We start from the raw sequence: 21,362 nt of genomic DNA on the forward strand, positions 1-21,362 counted from the left end.
GCCACTGCTTCCTTTCCCACGCCACGCGAGCGACCGCGGCCGATCCCGAGAAACCGCGGAGCGGACGCGAACGGCCATTCTCCAGCCTGAACGTGAACGGAACCAATAAATGGAAGCCCCCGTCTCGTGCCGTCCCATCTCGTCTCGTCTCGTCTGCTACTCCTCCCCAATCGCGCCGAACCGCCCCCGCGCCACGCGATCTCTAGCGTCTCGCGCGCACGTCGCCCTCACGACCGGACGCCAGCTCACGAATATCCACCCGATTTAATCCCGGCCCCTTCGATTCCGCCGCTCCCGGCCTATCATATAAGCGGATTGACCTACCGATAGGCACATGCGCTTATCGATAGGGGAACGTGCGTATCGCAGATAAGCCAGTGGTGGGTGGCGTGGGGAGAGAGAAAAGGGCGAGAGGTCTGCAACGCATCGAAGAAAGCGAGACTAAAGTTTCTCTCTCCCTCCCTCCCCAACCTCTTCCACATCTCCGCTTCTCTCTCGTCTCCGCCTCGCTCGCGAGAGAGAGGGGGGCGACGACGGAACCCTAGGATTCGCGGCCGCCCGGGCGGCACAGCCACCACCACCCCGCCCTCCGTGCCGGGGGGCGCCAGCCGAGCTCCGGGGCGCGCGGATCGAGCACCGGGCGCGGGTCCACGCCGCCGCCGCCGCCATGTCATCGCTTAGCCGCGAGCTCGTCTTCCTCATCCTCCAGTTCCTCGATGAGGAGAAGTTCAAGGAGACCGTGCACAAGTGCGTAGCCCCTCCTCCGTCTCCCTCTCGTCCGGTGGTTACCTGCGCGTGCTCGGTTGGTGGGTGGTTGGGATCGATCGGGCTCTTCTGCGCTTTAGGGGATTTGATTTGTCACACCGCTTGTCTTGTTCCCGCTTTTCTCTCGTGATGAATTCGGCCAGACGCGGCTCTGTTTTTCTAGGTCGTATTCTTTTTTTGTTCCTGGTTCTGGGCTTTGATGATGAGTTGTTGCCCCAAAAAAGGTTTCTCTCGAACTCTGTTGGATTTGTTATGTACGGTAAATTCATGGAAGTTTGGGGTTATTTCGGTCAAAACATTTATATCCCTCCTCGTGGCTTTCTCCGTGATAGTCGTTGTTTTATTTATTAATCCGGTCAAAATCGATTTTCGTGGTCTCAGTTTTTCTTTTATTCGCGAAAAATTGAGGGGCGCATTTGAAATTGTGGAGCTTGCATGTGCGGTTTCCTACACCAATCGCGTGCCTGATGGTTTTTTCTTCTTTTGTCAACTGGGCTGGGCTTCGTCTTCTCTGTCGGTTACTTAATTTCGTCGGAACACATAGATTAGTGTGATTGGTGTACTGGCGCTCTGGTCCCCTTGTCGTGTCCTGCGTGTAATCAGTAACGATGCAGTAGGTGGTAATCTAGCTGGATTGCATCATTTTGGACAGAATTCGTGGAGGAATTTGAAGTTTGGCCTCGCAATTCGGTCTCTTTAATGTGTTCTGCACTCTGCTCTGTTCTGCTCCACCACGTTATGCATTGCAGAACACACCGGGAGGTTTGTCAGAATTGGACTGTTTGACTTCTGAGTCTTCTGCAATAAATGGCATGAACTTGGTTAATTTAGGATCAGTTTCCAAGTTCGAGTCTTCTACAATAAATGGCATGTAACTTGGTTAAAGTGATTTAGGACCAGCTTTCCAAGCTCAAAACTTTCAGTGTGGTTGGCTGTTTGGTTTATGCCATGTTTTGACCACTGGAGTCGTGGGCTCTTTTGTGTACTCATTCTGTTGACTGATTGGAAAAGTTAGCAGCTCATGTTCTCCCACACTCTTTTCTCTAAGAATTAGAATTATCCGTGGTCTGGTCTTCAGTGTGTATCCTATGCCACATTGTGTTGTAGGCTTGAGCAAGAGTCAGGGTTTTTCTTCAATATGAAGTACTTTGAGGAGAAGGTCCATGCTGGGGAGTGGGATGAGGTGGAGAAATACTTGTCAGGATTCACCAAGGTAGATGACAATAGGTATTCGATGAAGATCTTCTTTGAGATCAGGAAGCAGAAGTATTTGGAAGCGCTTGATAGGTACTGTTCTTTAATATTTCACTTCATTTGAAAGAGGAACTAGGTTTTCCATTCCTTTTTTTTATTGTAAAATTTACTAACTTCTCTTCTATATGTTCCAAACAGGCATGATAGAGCAAAGGCTGTAGATATTCTTGTCAAGGATCTTAAAGTCTTCTCGACATTCAATGAGGAGTTATATAAGGAGATAACACAGCTTCTCACTCTTGAGAATTTTAGGTCTGTTCGTCTTGCTTTATGTCATCATTTACTATGGCATCAGATTGTTGGTTGAGAAGCATTAAATGACATTTCTTGGAGCTTCTTAGACCTTTTAAGATAATCATTCAAAAGCATCTCCTGTTTGCTGCATTGCAATTAGTGTATCTTCACAGGTGGTGAAAATCGGACACGTATTTTAATAGATCATGAACCATTAGGAAATCATGGCAAGCAACTACTACTGATATGTTAACTGAGTGGGCATGGCAAGCTGGCAGTGGCGTAAATCTGTTAGCTAAGCCAGATGCTTAATTGTAAAAAAAGTTAAGCTTTGTTCAAGATATTCATTTGATAGATTTTATGTTATGCTGGTTTTTCCTGTATATTTTTTTATGGAAAATGTTGGTTGCTTAAAAATAAAATTTTATTACTATTGCCTCTGAATGTTTTATTCCAAGTATTGGAATTCCTTCTGCTGCTTCTGTTTTCAGTTTTTATCTCAAATCGACAAATAAATGTCGCTTTTTTTGCAGAGAAAATGAACAGTTGTCTAAGTATGGGGATACTAAATCAGCTCGCAGTATTATGCTGATTGAGCTTAAAAAACTTATTGAAGCAAACCCCCTCTTCCGGGAAAAGCTTGTCTTTCCGACTCTTAAAGCATCACGACTACGGACTCTGATTAACCAAAGGTTTGAAAGTAACAATCGTTACATTACCAGACATTCTGTTTTCATGTTTATTGAATTTGTGTTTTTTTTCTTTGGCAACATGTGCAGCTTGAATTGGCAGCATCAGCTTTGTAAGAACCCTCGTCCAAATCCAGATATCAAAACTTTATTCACTGATCATACTTGCTCACCTCCCAATGGAGCTCGTGCATCACCGGTGTCTGTACCTCTAGCAGCTGTTCCGAAGGCTGGTGCCGCATACCCACCACTTACAGCTCATACTGTATGTTTGCTTAATAATTTTCTGCTTGTGCATGTCTTTTATGATCTCTTGTGTTTACATTACGTGTTTGTTCATGCAGCCATTCCAACCTCCTCCACCTGGTCCATCTTTAGCTGGTTGGATGGCAAATGCTGCTGCCTCTTCATCTGTTCAGTCTGCTGTTGTAGCAGCAGCATCAATACCTGTTGCACCAAATCAAGGTATGGATGTGTGGGCTACGTTTCCGTCAAAATGCGTCTGGTTGCTTGTTTTGAGCATATCTGCGTGAATATATTTTCTCGATTTTCTATCTTTTGTGCAATTCAATGGATACATTGAACACCAAAATTTGTAGTGCATGGTTTAGTACGCCTTGTACTTTGCATCAGTACATTCCTGAAACAACTGAACATGCGAAACTTCAGTTCCAGACATATAAAGGATGCTGCTAATTTCTTGTAATTTACACATTATTCAATGATGAATGTATCTTATATGCATTAATGGTCTCAATCTTATTTTTTTGGGTATGCTTCAATCTTATTCTATTGGTTGCTGTATGATAGCACTCTCTTTGGTAGTTTATGCTGTTTGCTCTATGGTTCGTGGCGTAGTCTTATCCTTTTGTGCTTTTCATGCCCCCCGCCCCCCCCCCCTCTGTAGTAATAAGTATGACATTACACATACAGCAATTAGTTGGTAAAGCTTAAGCTCACAAAAGGGAGCATTCAATTTTGCTTAGAACCGTTTTGTATGTTGTCATGGGAAATGTCTTTATGTTGTCTTGTCAGTTATTTGTATGTCTCAAAACTTCACATGATGCATTTATATTACATTGTTTCCTCAGCTGTCTCCATGTTGAAACGGCCAACCATAACAGATTATCAAAGTGCAGAGTCTGAGCAACTAATGAAGCGACTGAGGCCTAGTGGACATGGCGTTGATGAGGTAATATTGCATTTTGCACTCAGAAAACATGACATTTTTATGTTGTATGAATTTTAATAATCAACCATGCTTATGCAGGCCACCTATCCTGCCCCCATCCCTCAACCTGCTTGGTCAGTGGATGATCTTCCTAGGACAGTTGCTTGTTCACTGTCACATGGATCTAATGTAACTAGCATGGATTTCCATCCGACTCGTCATACACTACTTCTAGGTACTATCAAGATAACTATGCTGTTTGATTATCTTTAAAAATGTGTTTTTCATGTAATCTGTGTGAACTCTGATATACACCAATATATTGATTTTCTTATGTGTTTTACTCCACAGTTGGATCTGCTAATGGTGAATTCACACTTTATGAGATTGGTCTGCGTGAGACGTTGCTTTCAAGGCCCTTCAAAATTCGGGACATAAATGCATGTTCACCACAGTTTCAGGTATATACAAGCTGAAGTCATAGCTGTAGTTTACTTCGTAGTTCTAATTGCTATTTACGTGTACCTTTTCCTTCACATGTGTGTGTGTTTTTTCATCTTATGAGCCTCATTATTTGCCTATCCTATTCCTATGGACAGAATGCTGTGGTCAAAGACTCCTCAATATCCATTAATCGAGTTACCTGGAGCCCTGATGGAGAATTGATTGGTTAGTGTCAATACTGTGCATTTTCAGTTAATATTTTGGAAGGCAACAATTTTCATTTAAATTTACCTTTGTGGTTTCAGGAGTCGCATTCACAAAACATTTGATTCATCTACATGCTTATCAACAACCAAATGAGACACGCCATGTTCTAGAGGTACTACAACAAACTCATATAGATATTTAAAAATGTGATATAATAAATCAATTGTGTTACAAATTTCTTATTCGTCATGTCAGATTGAGGCTCACTCCGGAGGAGTAAATGACATAGCATTCTCCCGACCAAATAAGCAACTTTGTGTTGTCACATGTGGAGATGATAAACTGATTAAGGTATGAGATGTGACTTCCAGGTTAATACTCATACTTGACCTGTCACCTTGAACTGCCTTTTCGTTTTGTAGGTTTGGGATATGCACGGACAGAAATTATTCACATTTGAAGGGCATGAGGCGCCTGTGTATTCTATCTGCCCTCATCATAAAGAGAGTATTCAGGTGCATTTCATATCATGAACCCATCAATATCTCAGGATGCAATAATCTTTGCTGTTGATTCTTTTTCTATACCAAGTTTGACTTTGCTCCAGTTTAAAGTTACGGAATCAATCATGGGATTTCTACTTTTACATAATTGCACACAATATAATGATATGTTTATTCAAGTGGAAAAGAGGGAGGTTTGCAAGAGCATGATTTTAAAGACACATATTGATTTTTATAGTATTTATGGTACCTCCCTTTTATTCGATATATAACATTTGTTCTAGAGCATGTACATAACTCCATATTGTTTATTATTATGAAATATGATGTTATCAAATTCTTGACCTGATATTTCATCATAATTTATTTGATTAATTCAGGAGTCTTATCTAATTTAAAATGCTTGTAATATTCACTTATTCTGAGAACTCAGGAGCCTTATCAAAATCAAGTCTTATACATGATTTTCTTATGTTTAACGCAGTTCATCTTCTCAACTTCCCTTGATGGAAAAATTAAGGCCTGGCTTTATGACAATGTGGGATCTAGGGTGGACTATGATGCTCCTGGGAAGTGGTGTACTACTATGCTCTATAGTGCTGATGGAACTAGGTAAGGATATATAGGTTAGCCCTTGTTCTTCCACCAAAAGTGGTTCCAGTTGTTTCAGTTTTTACTAATGAAACAATTTGCTTGTCGATATGAAGGTTGTTCTCATGTGGAACGGGCAAAGAGGGAGACTCATATTTGGTTGAGTGGAATGAGAGTGAAGGATCTATTAAGAGGACATATTCTGGATTTCGTAAAAGGTCAGCTGGTGTTGCTGGTGTAGTGCAGTTTGATACTGCTCAGAATCACTTCTTGGCTGCTGGTGAAGATAACCAGATTAAATTCTGGGATGTTGATAACACTAATATGCTGACCTGCACGGAAGCTGATGGAGGCCTCCCAGTTAGTCTCTGCTCCCTATCATGTTTGTCCTTGTTTTGGGGGTGGTGTAATCTAACCATTTTACATTATTGCCAGGCTCTTCCTCGCTTGAGGTTCAATAAAGAAGGCAACCTTCTTGCTGTTACTACAGTAGACAATGGTTTTAAGATACTTGCAAATGCTGATGGACTCAGAACTCTACGCGCTTTTGGAAGCCGACCTTTTGAAGCATTTAGGCCGCAATATGAAGCTTCTTCTATGAAGGTTCCTACATGACTTTTCGTCTGCTATTTTTCTTTCATGATTCACAGCCTCGATTTAGATCGATCTTGACACTTACTTTGAATTTACAGGTCTCAGGTGCTCCTGTTGTTACTGGCATCTCTCCTAACATAGGCCGAATGGATCACTTAGATAGGAATTCTCCTGCAAAGCCATCTCCTATACTGGTATTGTGGTTCATATTTTCAGACTAAAAGAGATCAATTCCTCCTTGCTTACCATTTTATCAACAATTTAAACAACATCTGACTTAATATAAATTTGAATAGAATGGTGGGGATACAGCATCAAGAAGCATTGATATAAAGCCCAGAATCTCAGAAGAAAAACCTGATAAGGCAAAACCTTGGGAATTGATGGAGGTCTTAAATCCTCAGCAATGCCGTGTAGCCACAATGCCAGAAACTCCTGACCAGCCCAGAAAGGTTGTTTTATCTTGATGTATGTTTCACACTTTTCATCGTGGAATATGTGAGAGGGTTTAACAACATTTATGTGCAGGTCGTCCGCCTTCTGTACACAAATTCTGGTGTTGGGTTGCTAGCACTAGGGTCTAATGCCATTCAAAGGTTATGGAAATGGAGTCGAAATGAGCAAAATCCGAGTGGAAAGGTATATATTACTTTCTGTTGGTTTTTTTATGTTAATCAAGTTTGTGGTATAATTTTTTTCCATTCTATTAAGCAGGCCACAGCCGGTGTTGTGCCACACCATTGGCAGCCAAATAGCGGTCTTGTCATGACAAATGATACAGCAGATACCAATCCAGAGGAGGCAGTTCCATGCATCGCACTCTCCAAGAATGATTCTTATGTGATGTCCGCTTGTGGTGGGAAGGTTTCCTTGTTTAACATGATGACATTTAAGGTAACGTTTAACTATTTTATACGGATGCAATTTTCAGGCATAAAGAAAATTTACTCATGCATCTTCTGTGCAGGTGATGACAACATTCATGCCACCTCCACCAGCATCAACATTTTTAGCGTTTCACCCTCAAGACAATAACATCATAGCAATAGGAATGGAAGATTCAACCATCCACATATACAATGTCAGGGTAGATGAGGTAATAATTGCCTAATGCCTGCGCAGATTATGTTTTTCTTGAATCATTTCATTCAGCCTTCTGACCTTTTTTGGTTTTTCAGGTAAAAACTAGACTCAAAGGACATCAAAAGAGGATAACTGGGTTAGCTTTCTCCACCAACCTTGGTGTACTTGTTTCTTCTGGCGCTGATGCACAGGTAAGTAATGCAGTTCTTGTTTATGTTACAAGATGAACATATTTTTAACAACCCCCACATCCGACCTCTACTGTTTTTCTGTCTGAATTTATTCTGATAGTAGCGATGCTCATATTTTCAGCTGTGTGTGTGGGCCAATGACACCTGGGAGAAAAAGAGAACCATTTCTATACAGATGCCAGCTGGAAAGACTGCTTCAGGCGATACAAGGGTCCAGTTTAGTTCTGACCAAAGTCACTTGCTAGTAGTACATGAAACTCAGCTAGCTATATATGATGCGTCAAAAATGGAGAGGGTCTATCAGGTGACACACTATATATTTTGTCGAAAGTCAATATTTTGTCACTGCCTAATTGCCTATTAACTGTCTTTCTCTTGTTTCAGTGGATACCCCAGGACACGTTGTCAGCTCCTATATCGCATGCATCGTACTCATGCAACAGTCAGCTGGTTTTTGCTGCCTTCGCTGATGGTAATGTAGGTGTTTTTGATGCGGAGAACTTGAGATTAAGATGCCGAATTGCGCCATCTGTATACATGTCTTTGACAGCCATAAACAGGTACCCGATTTGTACACTTATTGCGTATTAGCTGACCATATGAAATGTTCGTTGTGCTGGTGTGTTTTCTATTTCACTTTGGTAATGTTTGAGTCCTGATTCCAATGCCTATTCTAGTTAGTTGCTACCTTTAGCAAAGTTTGCTAAAAATAAATGACTGGCTTTTTCGTGGGGCTAAGTTTTGATGGGAGCTTCTCTGTGGTTCGGCTTAGTGAGTAATCGATTTTGAGTTATTAGCTTGCTAGTTGAGTATCATGCATATTCTGGATTTTGTTGGTGATTGAAGATTGGATATATTATCGTCACTGTTCTGAGATTATTGTATTATACACTTGTGGGGCAACTGTTGACATACATGGACCAACCCTAAGTATCATAGCGCCATTGAGCTGATTCAGGGCTTCAGGCAGTTGAGGTGCTATTATGGCAGATTCAGAAAATATCGGATAATGAACTTTCTGGCATACTGTACATTTGAGTGCCCTTTTCATGATACATAGATTGCCATAATGTCATGTGATCCTGTTATATAGCCCCTGACATCTAAGAAATGTTTGTCTCGTGATTCCAGCAATCCACCTGTTCACCCTCTTGTCGTCGCTGCACATCCCAATGAGCCAAACCAATTCGCGGTCGGGCTGTCAGATGGGTCTGTTAAAGTGCTGGAGCCCTTGGAGTCCGAAGGGAAGTGGGGAACACCCGCCCCGGCAGACAATGGGATTCCCAATGGCAAGACGCCGGCATCATCAGCTACTAGCAACCCCGCCGCGGATCAAATCCAAAGATAGATGTATCGCTGAAGTTTTCTCTGTAAATTTTCTAATTGAACTGACTTATTTGTATGTGGATGTCGTTAGGATATTATTGTTGCATTTGTTGGAAAAAGCAGGACAGAACAGGTTAAGGTCAAAACTTGTCTCATGAAAGGTGATGTTTGCATTAGGGGATAGTAGTGTCCATAAAGTGTGTCGCCTTAGGTATTCTCAGGTTTAGCTCGAATGATGTAAGCTATATATTTCTTAATGCATGTAAAGCAATATATAGTTTTGCCCCAATACCCATTTTCGCCCTGTTCCGTTCTATCTGGTTATTATTCTTAGGATAAGGGCATAAGGCAGTGCTATAGTGGCAAATCGAAACGCCATGCGACCTCATGGTTTAGCACTCGTCTGACAGCACTTAGTTTTCAAAGTCAAGCCGAATCAGGTCCGGAAACTGCACGCATTCAGTAGGACCAGCGTTTACAAGTCGTTTAGTAGCGAGTTAAACTGGGCCGAGTTAATACAAGTCGTTTACCAGGCCGGGGCAACTGAAAAGCTGGGCCGAGTTAAATGGCTAAAGCTAGCTGGCCCACATAAAGATTTAACATTGATTTGGTTGGGGGTGTGAGCGAGTGCTGAAGTTCCAGTGCAACATGATGAGAAAAGAAAACAAAGAGGAACAGTCGCAGAGAAGAGAAAAAGGGGAAGAAGAGCCGTCCTCCCCCATCCGCGCTTCTTGGTTACGCTACACCTACCAAGTGCCAATATGGTCAGTCAATGAACATCGTCCAGCGCACTCCCCGCCATCTTCTCACACATCATTTATCTTCTTTTGATCCATTATTCTTCTCCCTTCTATTAGATTTTTTTTTTCATCCCACATTGCATTCCTCCCTAAACGACACCAATAAACATAGCCCAACTTTCCTCCGATTTGGCCAACAACGTCTAACCTAATCCTCTCGATCCACTTAGCAAATTTACAGTTATTGATAAGCACGTAGCTGCATTTTGACAGGCATCTTAGCTTTTTGTTTCATGGTAGAGCTAGCGTGATCTATCAATTGATGAGTTAGAAATCTACCTCTGACAACGAAAAGAAGCCCATTTATTTTTTTGTTAAGAAAACCTTTTAATTTAAGCTTTTGACCACAAATTTTATTAAACGGTATAGAGTGACGACATAAGGTTGATACTATTTGATTTACATGAAAATTTGTTTTCATAACACACCACGTGTTCTATTTAAAAAACTATATTTTTATATTTATATATTTATATCCGTGATTAGAGAAAATAGTGAGTATGAAACCATTTCCTCATAATATGCAAAACCAAGCTATTGAATTTACTAACGAACTTAGTGCAACATCATAAAATAGGAGCAATATAAGTAGCAAGAACTTAGTGTGAAGCGCATCTTGTAGCCATGCGAGGTAAAAAGAAAAGTTAATTATTTTTTTAAAAAAATATTAGATGATTTTTAGCTGTTCCATTATGTTTTACTCCGTAGTTGATGTTATGTTTTTTAAAAAAAATAAAGGGTCACGGTTTTTTTCTTAATCCGCATGGAGGCCAACGCATCAATGGTCCTGATCTGACGTTAGCGGAGGAGGTTCTTCTAGAAACAACAAACTAGTAGAAGCCACCGAAGAATCTAGAACGGAGCAGCCAGGCGGCCAGGCCACGCAGGCCACAAGGAGAAGAAAAGAGGAAGGAATATTCTTCGCGTCGATAGAAAGAGAGAGAAGGCGGCAGGAAGAGTAGGAGGCGTCGGCCGATCTGCTGCGGAGAGGGAGAGGAGGAGGAGTAGATCGCGGGCGAGGAGAGCAGAGATGTTCCTGGTGGACTGGTTCTACGGGGTGCTGGCGTCGCTGGGGCTGTGGCAGAAGGAGGCCAAGATCCTCTTCCTCGGCCTCGACAACGCCGGCAAGACCACCCTCCTCCACATGCTCAAGGATGAGGTCTCTCTCCCCCTCCGATCCACCGCCCCTTCCCCTGCGAATTCCAGTCCTGTTGTTTTGTTTTCCCATGACGGGGATTCCTGATCTGGTTTGTTGGATTGATCGCAGCGGCTCGTACAGCACCAGCCGACGCAGTACCCCACGTCGGAGGAGCTGAGCATCGGCAAGATCAAGTTCAAGGCCTTCGACCTCGGCGGCCACCAGATCGCCCGTCGCGTCTGGAAGGACTACTACGCCAAGGTTGCCCCTCCTTCCTCCTCCTCGTTTCGTTTCTATTATTGTTAGAGCGCTTCCCTGTACAGTTGTTTTTTTGTCTGATTTGCGTTGGAATTTGGGTTGAGACTTTAGACGAAGAATCGAAGATAGTAGGGTTTTAGTTGCAAGTAGCATCTCGTGTTAAATGTACGCCGTCTTAATTTATTTGCTTGTTATTGTTAGAGTGTTCCATGTACAGTTTTTGTGTGATTTGGTGTTGGAATTTTGGTTGAGACAAAGAATTTGGGGTTTTATGTATTGCAGTATATAAGTATATGGGGGTTGAACATACTACATCTGAATTGCCAATTAGGTAAGGTGTGCTGTAGGATGAGGAGAAAAATTTGTAGAATCTTAATAGCATGCCAGAGCTATGATTTTGTGAAGATAGTCTCCTCAGGTAACCAAGGATGGCACACCCATTGAGAGATGTTGGCCATCTGATCATGATGTGATTTCTAGTGATACTAGAACATGTCTGTTATGCTGTTATTTGAGCTCTGTCATTCAGATTAGCTGCCCATTTGCAATGGACCATATTTTAGTGGGGCTACCTACTGGTGCCATTGATTCTTCATCATCAATCATTCTGTGAGGTTTATAGGATGTGATCTCTGTACCCAATAGAAGTACACAATCTACATGTGCAAGTGGAACTAGTTGGTATTTCCTAGCAAGGGTGTTGGCATTGCCTAACCTTAGTAGAACAATCTTCTGCGTAGTCCTTTTTAATTCTTATGGTATTCTTTATTTCAACAGAACACAGCTCCAAACAAAAATATGGGAAAATTGTCCACGTATCACTGTGCTTGGAGAGCTTTCCAAATGTACAACTCATGCTTCCCACTTGACCGAATTACCCTAATAAGACTATGAGGTCTGCCTGCTTACAACTATTGTGCAGTTTTGATCCTCCATCTTACTCTGGCAATCATCAGAACTCTGGTCAACACCCTGCTCCATATGGAACGGTGTAGATTTGCCATGGCTGATGATGGAGAGGTAAAGTTTGCCACCAGTGTTAAACAGGTTCAGATCATAAGTTTTTGTGGTAATTTGGCAATGTGGGAAGTCTGAGTGCTATGAGTGCAAGGCTCTCCAGACACGCTGATTCTTAGTCTACTTTCTCAAAAAGAAATACTAGGCCATTAGAGCAGCCCTAGTTGTTTTCATGCTCAGTTCAGTCCAAGAGCTCCAGTGCTGCATTCGATCATTCCCATGCCTCACACCCATGCCCTGTCTTGTGTGTGGAAATTCTAATCAGCTTGGTAGGGGTTGACTCGTCTTAAAAGTTTGGTCATCAACGGTTCAATTTCTGTATGCTGGAGCTGCTCTAGCAGAAATCAACAAATCATCCACTTTATGCTTTCTGTTGTTCTTGGATGAGTCTCTTTGAGAGTTCGTGAGTTCACCTGCGGTTTTTTCATAAAATCCCCATCTGCCTAGAATGGTGGAACAAGACAAATATCCTTTCCGGTTCTTATATTTCTTCATTTCAACAAAGCACATTCTGGAATAAAAATATGCAAAAGTTGTCCATGTATCACTGTGTTTGGAGAGCTTTCCAAATTTATGACTCAGGCTTCTCTCTTGACCAACTTATCACTAATAAGACTATGAAGGGTGCCTGCTTATAACTATCGTGAAGTCTTACTACTCAATTTTGATTTTTGTGATAGTTGGTAAACAGGTTATGTCACAGTTTTGTTGGTAATTTGGCAATGTGGGAAGTCTTGAGTGCTATGAGTGCAAAGCTCTCTGCACACAATGATCCAAGGTCAATTTCCGTTGGAAAATTAGAGGGCTTTAGAGGAATCCTGGATTTGGCGCTTTGTACTGTTCTTGGATTAGGCTTGCTGAAGTACCTGAGGTCACTTATGGGTTTTGCAACATAAACCTCAGCTGCTCTAGAATGGTGGGAACAACCATAACGTAATTTGGTAATCTTGCTGTAATTAACTAATCAAGAAAGGTGTAAATTATGTTGTTAACCCATTGTGTTTTGCTAATTTGCTAAAGGGAAATGAATACACTGAAGGAACATGTAAATTCGTCTACAACAGCTGGAAATTGTTCAAAACTTGAATTCATGCACTCATCTTCTCATAAACCACATCAAACCTTCCCCAATGTCACCATTCTCTGCTCCTGTGAGGGACGAGTTCACACGTTGCATCCATCTTGCTTGCTCGCCCCACTGCATTTCCAAAGATCTTACTTGCATGACTAAATGTTTTCCAACGCACGTTGCATGAGGCTTCTATTTATATTTTCGGAACACCCATGTTAGAGCCATGTTAAATGGATTAAGTTTTGTTGATGCAATGCTTGCTCAAGAAAAAATAAACATGATTGTTTAGCACTAGGCATGTAATACTAGGGCCTAAGTTCAGCTAACTTATTGCCCTGGCTGAACAATATCCCAGGCTTTGACAATTAACTGTAAATTGTGATTGAACTTGATGAGTTCAATAACTTCACAGTTTAGTGTTTTTGCATATGCTTTTTGCTGGCTGCTTCTAATTTCTTATCTGTCTTACAGGTTGATGCTGTTGTGTACTTGGTGGATGCTGTTGACAAGGAGCGGTTTGCCGAGTCAAAGAAGGAGCTTGACGCTCTTCTTGCAGATGACTCACTTGCGAACGTTCCTTTCCTCATACTCGGCAACAAGATTGACATCCCGTACGCAGCTTCAGAGGAGGAGCTGCGGTACTACCTCGGGCTGAGCAACTTCACAACTGGAAAGGGCAACGTGAACCTGTCCGACTCCAATGTCCGCCCCCTGGAGATCTTCATGTGCAGCGTGGTGCGCAAGATGGGGTACGGCGAGGGCTTCAAATGGATGTCCCAGTACATCAAGTGAAACGCCGCGCACCTCCTCTTTCCATAGCACTGCTGGTGTTGTTCTCGCAGGCAGTTGGAATCAGGTCTGGGCCGTCACTACGGAGAAATCCGCAGCTGTATGAAAAAGTTTATGGTAGTTAGTGATAGGGAAAACCTGTAATTTGGTGTTAATCCTAGATATGCGATGCGTCTATTTTCTTTTCTGATTGTTTGTGGGTAATGGTCTGAAGTCTTATAACAGTCGAAAAAGCAGTTGCTGGAATCCCTTCGAGGCAGCGAGAAGCATTCCAGCTTATGTAATCACGTTACTCCAATCAGTGAAATGTTTGCTAGCAAACTCTGGTGGGCTCTCGTCGCTAATGATTGAGTTTGTGGTCGATTCGAACATGTAAAAGCATTTTCGCACGGAAGCATGAAATGGCTGGAAAAGTGGATAAATAAAAATATAAAATGACATGGCGCTAGATTTTTAGGCTGGAGTTCCTATCCGGATCTTTTCCATCTGTCGAGACGCCGGGCGAGAGCGACCCTTGCGGCCACGGAACGGCCGTGCAGCCCCTCGGCTGCTTCCTCCCCGTACGCACCCGTTCCAGGTGGGGAAAGCTAAAAGCTTCCCTCTGACCCGAAAACAAAGCAAGAATGCCAAGGATTACCTCATTTTTTGTTGCATTTCGGGGTGGGAAGCTTCACAAAGCATTAAGAACCACGAGTCATGGTGCCGATCAACTAACTCCTTTCGCCAGAACCCAACAATAATCGGGTTCCGTTTTCAGCTCGAACCCGATCATCTCTCGCGGCTGAGACGACGGGACAGGGTAGGAAGTTCCGTGCAGGCTTTGGTTCCGGCTGCCCGCCAACCGGTTCCGGCTCACCTCCGGCGTCGCCTACCGCCGCGGTCGCTCTCCGCTTGCCCTTTGCTGCCCGCAGCCGGTGGACCGATAGGGGTGGCCGAGACGACGAGCGCCACGGAAAATCGAAACGGCCGCGTCGGATGGGATGGGGTGGGCTCGGCACGCCCGCGCGCCGTCGACGCATCCCAGGCGGGCACGGACGGGGTCGGCAGGCAGGCGCACGGGCACGGCACGACGCGGGAGGCGGACCCGTGATTTGGCGGCTCGCACGCGCCCCAGCGTGTGGGTTGCCAGTTGGCGGCGGAGCCAGCGAGGAGAAGGAGCGGCTCGTCCGCGACCGGCGGAGCACGGCGGGGCACGGGCCAGAACGCCAGAGCAGAGGTAGGTGCAAGGCAACCTCGGACCAGACGACCGATTACATGGTGAGCAGACAAATCAGACCCGTGTCTGGAATTGGCGTGGCACGGAGCCGGCGGAAGTTCCTTGGCGGCCAACGGCTTCCATTCTCCTCCTCCGGCGTCTCCATCTGAACCGACGGCGAACAGAACCCGTCAACAGTGTACGGGCACAACGCCCGAGGTGGCACCGGTAGCGGTGGCGACCCGTCGGCGTGGCTGCTCGGTTACATTACACGTTCATGCGCCTATTGCGGCACCCCGTACGACTGTGCTGCCGCTCCATGTCCATGAGTAGCATCTACGTTAACGCAACGGAGTCCGGCGTCGTCTGAATTCTCTCGGCCCGAGTTTTTTTTTTCCCTCTCCTTTTTTCGCAGGTGCGCACGTGTTATTGAACCTCGGACGGAAACAATCGAGCGTGTTGCTGGCTGCTGGGATCTTGAGAACGAAAGAAAGTTTCTATTTCCATTTCACATGCGTCCTGCAGGACGCGTTTCTGTTACAAAAGAATCGGTGTGTGATTGTGTATGAATCTATCGGCGGCGAACCAACCAAAGAACGAACGCGCGGACGGGGGCCGGATCGGCCCGACGCGAACCTATCACCGGAGTCTAGCCACGACGAGGAGCGCGCCGAGGGCGAGCAGCTCCGCGGGCAGCAGCACCACGGCCAGCAGGTGCGCGCGCCGCGCCGCGTCGGTCACGGCGTCCACGAACCCGCCCAAGCCGGAGCCCGGGGACACGCCGTGCACGCCGAAGGGCCACCAGAGGAGGAGGCGCCAGCGCCAGCGCTCGGCCTCCCGGGCGCGCCGGGCCTCCTTGCGCACCACGCCGCGCACGGACCGGAGGTACGAGTTCACGTCGTGGTCCCGGTACACGGTGCCCCGGGGACCGTAGGCACCGCCGTCCTTGAGGATTTCCAGCGGGTGCGGCGAGTTGAAGAAGGCCGACAGCGCCGACCGGAGCTGCGGCAGGGAGTCGTCGTCGGCGCCCGACGACAAGGACGCACCAACGCCGCCCAGGTGGTAGATGCCGCTGTCCGGCGGGAGCAGGTGGTGGTGCGGGGACAGCCGCTCCTCCGGCTGCAGGATTAGCACCTCCCCCATCGGCGCGTACAGCAGCTTCTGCAAGCAGTGAATTGGATTAAGCACATTTTCTGAAGACGAATCATAATCCACAACACAGATGCTAGAAATGAAACATGAGCAAACTAGAGCACAAACATCTACAGTACCTGGTTTGTGAGGCAAGGGTGGCTGCGGAAGTTCCCGTTGGCTAGCTTCAGGATGTTGGCGACATGGTCGGGGTAATGGCACGAGAACACACGGGGCACGATGTCCCGGTGCATGGTGATCGACTGCACGTGGCTCCGCGGCAGCCCGAGCCGGCGGAGCAGGAGGTCGCCGCCGCACATGATGCACGGTGCACCGAACGTTATCACCGGCAGCAATGCTGAAGCAGGGGCCTCGCCACGCATCAGCAGCATCAAGTTCACGAGCAGAGCCAGGCTCCCGCCGAGGGAGTGGCCGGTGAACCGCAACCTCGCAGATTTACCGCAGCTCTTCAAGTGGGATTTCACGTATGGTAGCATCTGGTGATATATCCCCTTTGCAGCCTCGTATATGCCCCTGTGCACCAGCACGTCGAGTTCCTGCAGGAACACATAAAAAAATGTACAGAGGTTATATGAAGCACTAGGTTCATGATCTTGCCTCCTTCAATCTGGTTGCTCATACTTTCGACATTTGTGCAGCTTTGGATTCATCCTAGGTGAGAACTACATGAAACTGAAAATTTTAGCCACAACTAGCAACATACCTCAAATTTGACAGGTTCAAATAAAAGGTTGGCCTGCCAAGCAGAAATTGTTTCTGAGCCCTGCAGATTACATAACAAAATACCACAATGGCGCAAGATAAGCAACAGGACTAAAAAGCATGAAAAAAGAGAGAAAACAGTTGAACCATCACGAGAATTTGGGCATGAGCAGTACCTGAACCACAAAGTATCTTGTGCTGTTTTGATCATCGTCACAAACGAACCACTCGCAGGGGCAAGATCTCGAAGAATTCAGATCATCCGCAACGGCTTGCCTTGTCTCTTCCTTCGCCGCAACCATGGAAGTTACCGAATTTGTTGTGGCCACAAATGAGGCTTCGTCCATGGTTAAACCTTCACCATTCTCACCGTTCACAAATGCCATGATGGAAGCCGGATCATCCTTGACATCATTCCTAGAACCAAATGGCATAATGCCCATGGCCCGGGAATGCAAATAAGATGCAGCGGATGACACGACGTGGTATGCACCAAAGGGGTTTATTCCAAGGCCACCACGTTCCTCCTTGCTCGCCAGTGCAGCATTGTCGACAGCTTCAGATACTTGATCTTGAGATTCATCCTTCGCATTGCTATGCTCCTGCTTCTGATCAGGGCTACTTCTGGCCTTGTCTTCAAACGACGAAGTCACAAACTGCAAATTGTACCTCCGGAGACATTTTGGCTGAGATGGGAGGTACGAAAGCAAACAATTCCCTAGTTAGGCAGGAAAAAATGGGAAACGGGTAGGATATTTGCAGCAGCAATTCTGTTACATTAGATTAGTAAGGTCATGCTGCAACTAGTAAAAGGGAACCACATCAGAATCAAATAGGAGCTCTGAAGGATCACATGCCTAATCTCTTTGGCTCAAATTTATTCATCTACCCATAAGCCAGAAAAGCAGTTCAAGGCAAGTAACCAATCGGCAACAAGACAAATGGAACTCAAGGATGGACTAATCCAAGATGAACTTATGGAAAATTACACTCAGAGAAAAGTAGGCAGTAAAATCCAAATCAGACCAAATCTAGCTTGAACATTCCTAGAAAAATACCACCATCCGGCACCTGCATTGACGCTGAAAATTCACAGCATGAACAAGAACACGGCACCTGTCTGGCACAGCCAAATGCTCATGAGCCAAATTTTACCGAAAGTAATCACAAATGGACCAAATTCACCAACGATGAACTGCGATTGACGCGTTGAAAAAAAAAACAATATCTGCAATGTAGATGGTACCTGAATCTTGGGGATCATGTAGGCGATGTTGCAGAGGTAGGACATCATGGAGTACTCCTTGGCCTCGCCGAGCGACGCCTTCCGCAGGAGCCGCGAGAAGGAGGCGCGGTCGAACACCTCGCCCTCGTCGTACCCCACGGCGCAGCCTTCGCCCTCGCCCCCACCGCCGCAGGAAGCGCACTCATCGACGCCACCGCCGGCCTCCTCCTCCGGTTCTCTGCCTCCGCCGCCGCCGCCGGTGGCCTCCGCGTCCGCCGCCTCCACCCACCGCGGCTGCACCCGCAGCATCTGCAGCACCCAGTTCGAATTCCCCTGCCCCTGCCCGCCCGCCTCCGCCTTCCGCTCCTCCTCGGGCGGAGGGCTCCTCCGCTCCGCCCCGCGAACGGCGCCGCCCGCCGCGGCCGGCCTCTCTCCCCCGCCCCCGCCGCCGCGCGGCCACAGGCGCAGCAGCGGCGCGTGCAGCGCGGCGCGCGGCGGGTGTTGCAGAGGCGGCTGGTGCTGGTGCCGCCGCTGCTGCGCCGGCATCGGCGGTGGCACCGAGGCCGGCGCCACCGGAGGCTGCGGCGGCGGCGCGGCGCCGCGCACGAACCTCAACGCGTCCATGGCCTTTCGGGGCCTCCGGGCGCGCGCGCCTCCGGGACGTGGCCTCCTCGCCTTTAAGCCTCGCGGAATTAGCCGCGGATTAATAATAGCCCGGTTAAGTTTAGGAATTCCCCGACGGCTGACGGGACTCGAGGTCGAGGCGGCGGCTGACTGACGCCTGGTGGGGCTCGCCGGCTGGTGGTTAGCCCTTCTTTATTCGTCTACCTCAGCTCACCTGCTCAGCTGAGTCGATCTTGATGATGGGCAGGGCAGTGGCGGCTGCTGTGATTGTGAAACAGGCAGGCGGCCGGGGAGGTGGGGGAGAAGAGGGATGCGCATTGGAGGAGAGCTCCTCCTATATACGTGGAGACGTGGAGCAGGGGGAGGTGGGTGGAGGTAGGCGACGACCGGGGATCGTTTGCGGGAGGTGGAGGAAAAATCTTTCGGTTGCTTTGCTCGCGAGGGATCCTTTGACATGGATATTTCTCGCTTTCTTGTGGCTCTTTTTGGCCGCGGATTGCAGTTGGTGCCCCGCACAGTTTGCTCTGTATTTTTGGGACGCAACGTTGTGTGCCGCAGCAGCAGCAGCACCCAAACAAGCGTCAAATTTTGTAATGGAGATATACGAATATAATGATCGCAATGCCACTTTGGACTTTGGAGTATTCACCTGGGTTTGACGTGTTTCACGCAAACAGTTTTAAAAAAAGGACCAAAAAAAAAAGAAAAAGCGGCGAGAGCATTAGCGTCGTGGTTTCCCGACTGGAGTTTTGTTGTGTTACAAGACCTCTCTGTCCGTGGCACGAGATTGCAATGCCGTGACGCGATCCAAGCCCAAAAGATAGACACTGGCTGTCAAACCACGGGGCGGCAGCGTGACACGGCGAGGTCGGCAGCGACGCGTCGGCCGGGCGCAGAAGATCCGAGAGTTACTTCCGTGGACGCGTCGACCGCGGCGAGGGAAGGGGGCGACACGTCAGCGGATGAGACCGCTGGCGCGGACGTACACGTGCTGAGCGCGGGCGCCATGCAGGATGCAGCGGGCTCAAATTCCGTGACGAGGCGGGGACGTCCAGAAGCAACGGATGGGTGGGCTGGAGATGGGCCGCAGCCCGCAGATGTACTTAGTGCCGTACTAACCAGGCCTATTTGTGGAAGGCCGGAGGTTTGGCCCGCGAAATAGGGCCTAAATATTTTCTTCTACCAGACCTTATAATGTGTTTTAGGCTGGCCCGCCTGTGTCGAGCACACGAGTCCAGTCCATGTCCAACAAGCTCATTGTACCGGTTTCTCCGGAACAACAGACGCCAAACCTGTGCTATGTCAGAAAATTGTGCGGCCACCTTCGAGAATGACAATTTTTTTTAAAGTAAGAACATTTCTACACCTAAGTAGTATTATAGATCGTCTTATGCGGTGCTACGTAGTGTAGTATTATAGATCGTCTTATGCGGTGCTACGTAGGATTTTTACTGATATGGAGGAGAGATGGTGAGGAGAGAGAAAGAAGTCGTTGTTTCATGAAACAACTACCTCATAGGCCAGATTTTAGGATTATGAGGTGACTACTTCACCATTGTACGAGTTGTGGTTGCATTGCAACTCAAAATATATTTTTTTATGCGGAAATAGAATTACTATGAGACAACTTAAAAAGATAACCTATTGTACAGATTATTTGTCAATGCATGAGATCGTTTCACCTGCTCAAGGTACTGACTATTGAGAACGTGCAGCAGGCTAATCTCTATTCGTTGATGAAACAGTCAGTCAGAGATATTAGCTACTCTTACCGCTGGTGCTGGTCGGCGTTGGTGAGATTTTCCTAGGTAGCCCAGCAGACGGTGAACCGTGTACCCGGGCTCGCACTGGCTGGCTGTTGGTTACTTGCAGATGGGTCGCATCATGGTTCGCTTCCCTTTCCACACCCCCGAGAAAACGAACCTGGACACGACGACGTCAGGCGTGCATATGGGTAGGTTCCTCTCGAGCCACCAGATCGACCCTCAACCACACCGCCCACACATCCAAGCCGAAAGCACACGCATGCACGAATCAATCAGCGGCGAAGCAACATGTCATTTCAGGAAAGACAGAAAGCGGATTCAAGGGAAGATGGTCCTGCCTCCTGTGTCGAGCAAGAAAGAGAACGGATCGAAGAGCTCTAGATCGTTGCAGTGAAAGGGACGTGAGTGAGGCAGCGATCGATCGAGAAATAAAAGATGGCATGTGTGTCCGTGCGATGAGCATCTCCGCGCTCTAGAAGGTAGTTGGCCTGCCCGTTGAGTTTCGTAGCAGCTTTAGAAGATCGGTAATTTTTTCGTACAGCTTCCACTGGAAGCTTAAAAAGTAAGTTTGT

The 21,362-nt window shown here is 46.6% G+C and overlaps 3 protein-coding genes across 4 annotated transcripts; 2 read left to right on the forward strand and 1 right to left on the reverse strand.

Annotated features, from left to right (window-relative positions):
- Positions 1-443: 443 nt before the first annotated feature.
- LOC101766246 (protein TPR1) lies at positions 444-9,347 on the forward strand. 2 transcript variants are annotated; one of them, XM_012846326.3, is made up of 25 exons: positions 444-747; positions 1,873-2,052; positions 2,158-2,271; positions 2,787-2,945; positions 3,033-3,207; positions 3,287-3,407; positions 4,082-4,134; positions 4,213-4,348; positions 4,465-4,574; positions 4,713-4,782; positions 4,863-4,936; positions 5,020-5,115; positions 5,187-5,279; positions 5,752-5,879; positions 5,975-6,218; positions 6,294-6,461; positions 6,551-6,646; positions 6,749-6,904; positions 6,981-7,091; positions 7,167-7,346; positions 7,420-7,548; positions 7,631-7,726; positions 7,848-8,030; positions 8,111-8,286; positions 8,858-9,347. In XM_012846326.3, exons 1-25 carry the CDS (start codon positions 668-670, stop codon positions 9,072-9,074), a joined length of 3,345 nt encoding a protein of 1,114 aa, XP_012701780.1. In that variant the 5' UTR covers positions 444-667; the 3' UTR covers positions 9,075-9,347. The 2 variants fall into 2 exon arrangements, with proteins under 2 accessions (XP_012701780.1, XP_004967836.1); XM_004967779.3 differs by having other exon boundaries at positions 445-747; positions 4,034-4,134.
- Positions 9,348-10,688: 1,341 nt separating this feature from the next.
- On the forward strand, positions 10,689-14,451 carry LOC101766651 (GTP-binding protein SAR1A). Its single transcript, XM_004967780.3, has 3 exons — positions 10,689-11,011; positions 11,120-11,251; positions 13,809-14,451. Exons 1-3 carry the CDS (start codon positions 10,883-10,885, stop codon positions 14,127-14,129), a joined length of 582 nt encoding a protein of 193 aa, XP_004967837.1. The 5' UTR covers positions 10,689-10,882; the 3' UTR covers positions 14,130-14,451.
- Positions 14,452-15,798: 1,347 nt separating this feature from the next.
- Positions 15,799-19,413, reverse strand: LOC101767065. The gene is made up of 5 exons (XM_004967781.4): positions 18,422-19,413; positions 17,352-17,861; positions 17,177-17,236; positions 16,593-17,009; positions 15,799-16,482 (listed from the first exon to the last, which is right to left on the reverse strand). Exons 1-5 carry the CDS (start codon positions 19,022-19,024, stop codon positions 15,961-15,963), a joined length of 2,112 nt encoding a protein of 703 aa, XP_004967838.1. The 5' UTR covers positions 19,025-19,413; the 3' UTR covers positions 15,799-15,960.
- Positions 19,414-21,362: the final 1,949 nt, after the last annotated feature.

This window comes from Setaria italica, chromosome V (genome assembly GCF_000263155.2).
Source record: "Setaria italica strain Yugu1 chromosome V, Setaria_italica_v2.0, whole genome shotgun sequence".
Lineage (NCBI taxonomy): Eukaryota > Viridiplantae > Streptophyta > Magnoliopsida > Poales > Poaceae > Setaria > Setaria italica.

Coding starts and splice junctions, on each gene's coding strand:
- LOC101766246 (XM_004967779.3), top strand. CDS start 668: ATGTCATCGCTTAGCCGCGAGCTCGTCTTCCTCATCCTCCAGTTCCTC. Junction 2,272..2,786: donor CTCACTCTTGAGAATTTTAG/GTCTGTTCGTCT, acceptor CTTTTTTTGCAG/AGAAAATGAACAGTTGTCTA. Junction 6,462..6,550: donor ATGAAGCTTCTTCTATGAAG/GTTCCTACATGA, acceptor TTGAATTTACAG/GTCTCAGGTGCTCCTGTTGT.
- LOC101766651 (XM_004967780.3), top strand. CDS start 10,883: ATGTTCCTGGTGGACTGGTTCTACGGGGTGCTGGCGTCGCTGGGGCTG. Junction 11,012..11,119: donor TCCACATGCTCAAGGATGAG/GTCTCTCTCCCC, acceptor GATTGATCGCAG/CGGCTCGTACAGCACCAGCC. Junction 11,252..13,808: donor GGAAGGACTACTACGCCAAG/GTTGCCCCTCCT, acceptor TCTGTCTTACAG/GTTGATGCTGTTGTGTACTT.
- LOC101767065 (XM_004967781.4), bottom strand. CDS start 19,024: ATGGACGCGTTGAGGTTCGTGCGCGGCGCCGCGCCGCCGCCGCAGCCT. Junction 17,862..18,421: donor ACATGATCCCCAAGATTCAG/GTACCATCTACA, acceptor CTCCCATCTCAG/CCAAAATGTCTCCGGAGGTA. Junction 17,237..17,351: donor CAAGATACTTTGTGGTTCAG/GTACTGCTCATG, acceptor TGTAATCTGCAG/GGCTCAGAAACAATTTCTGC.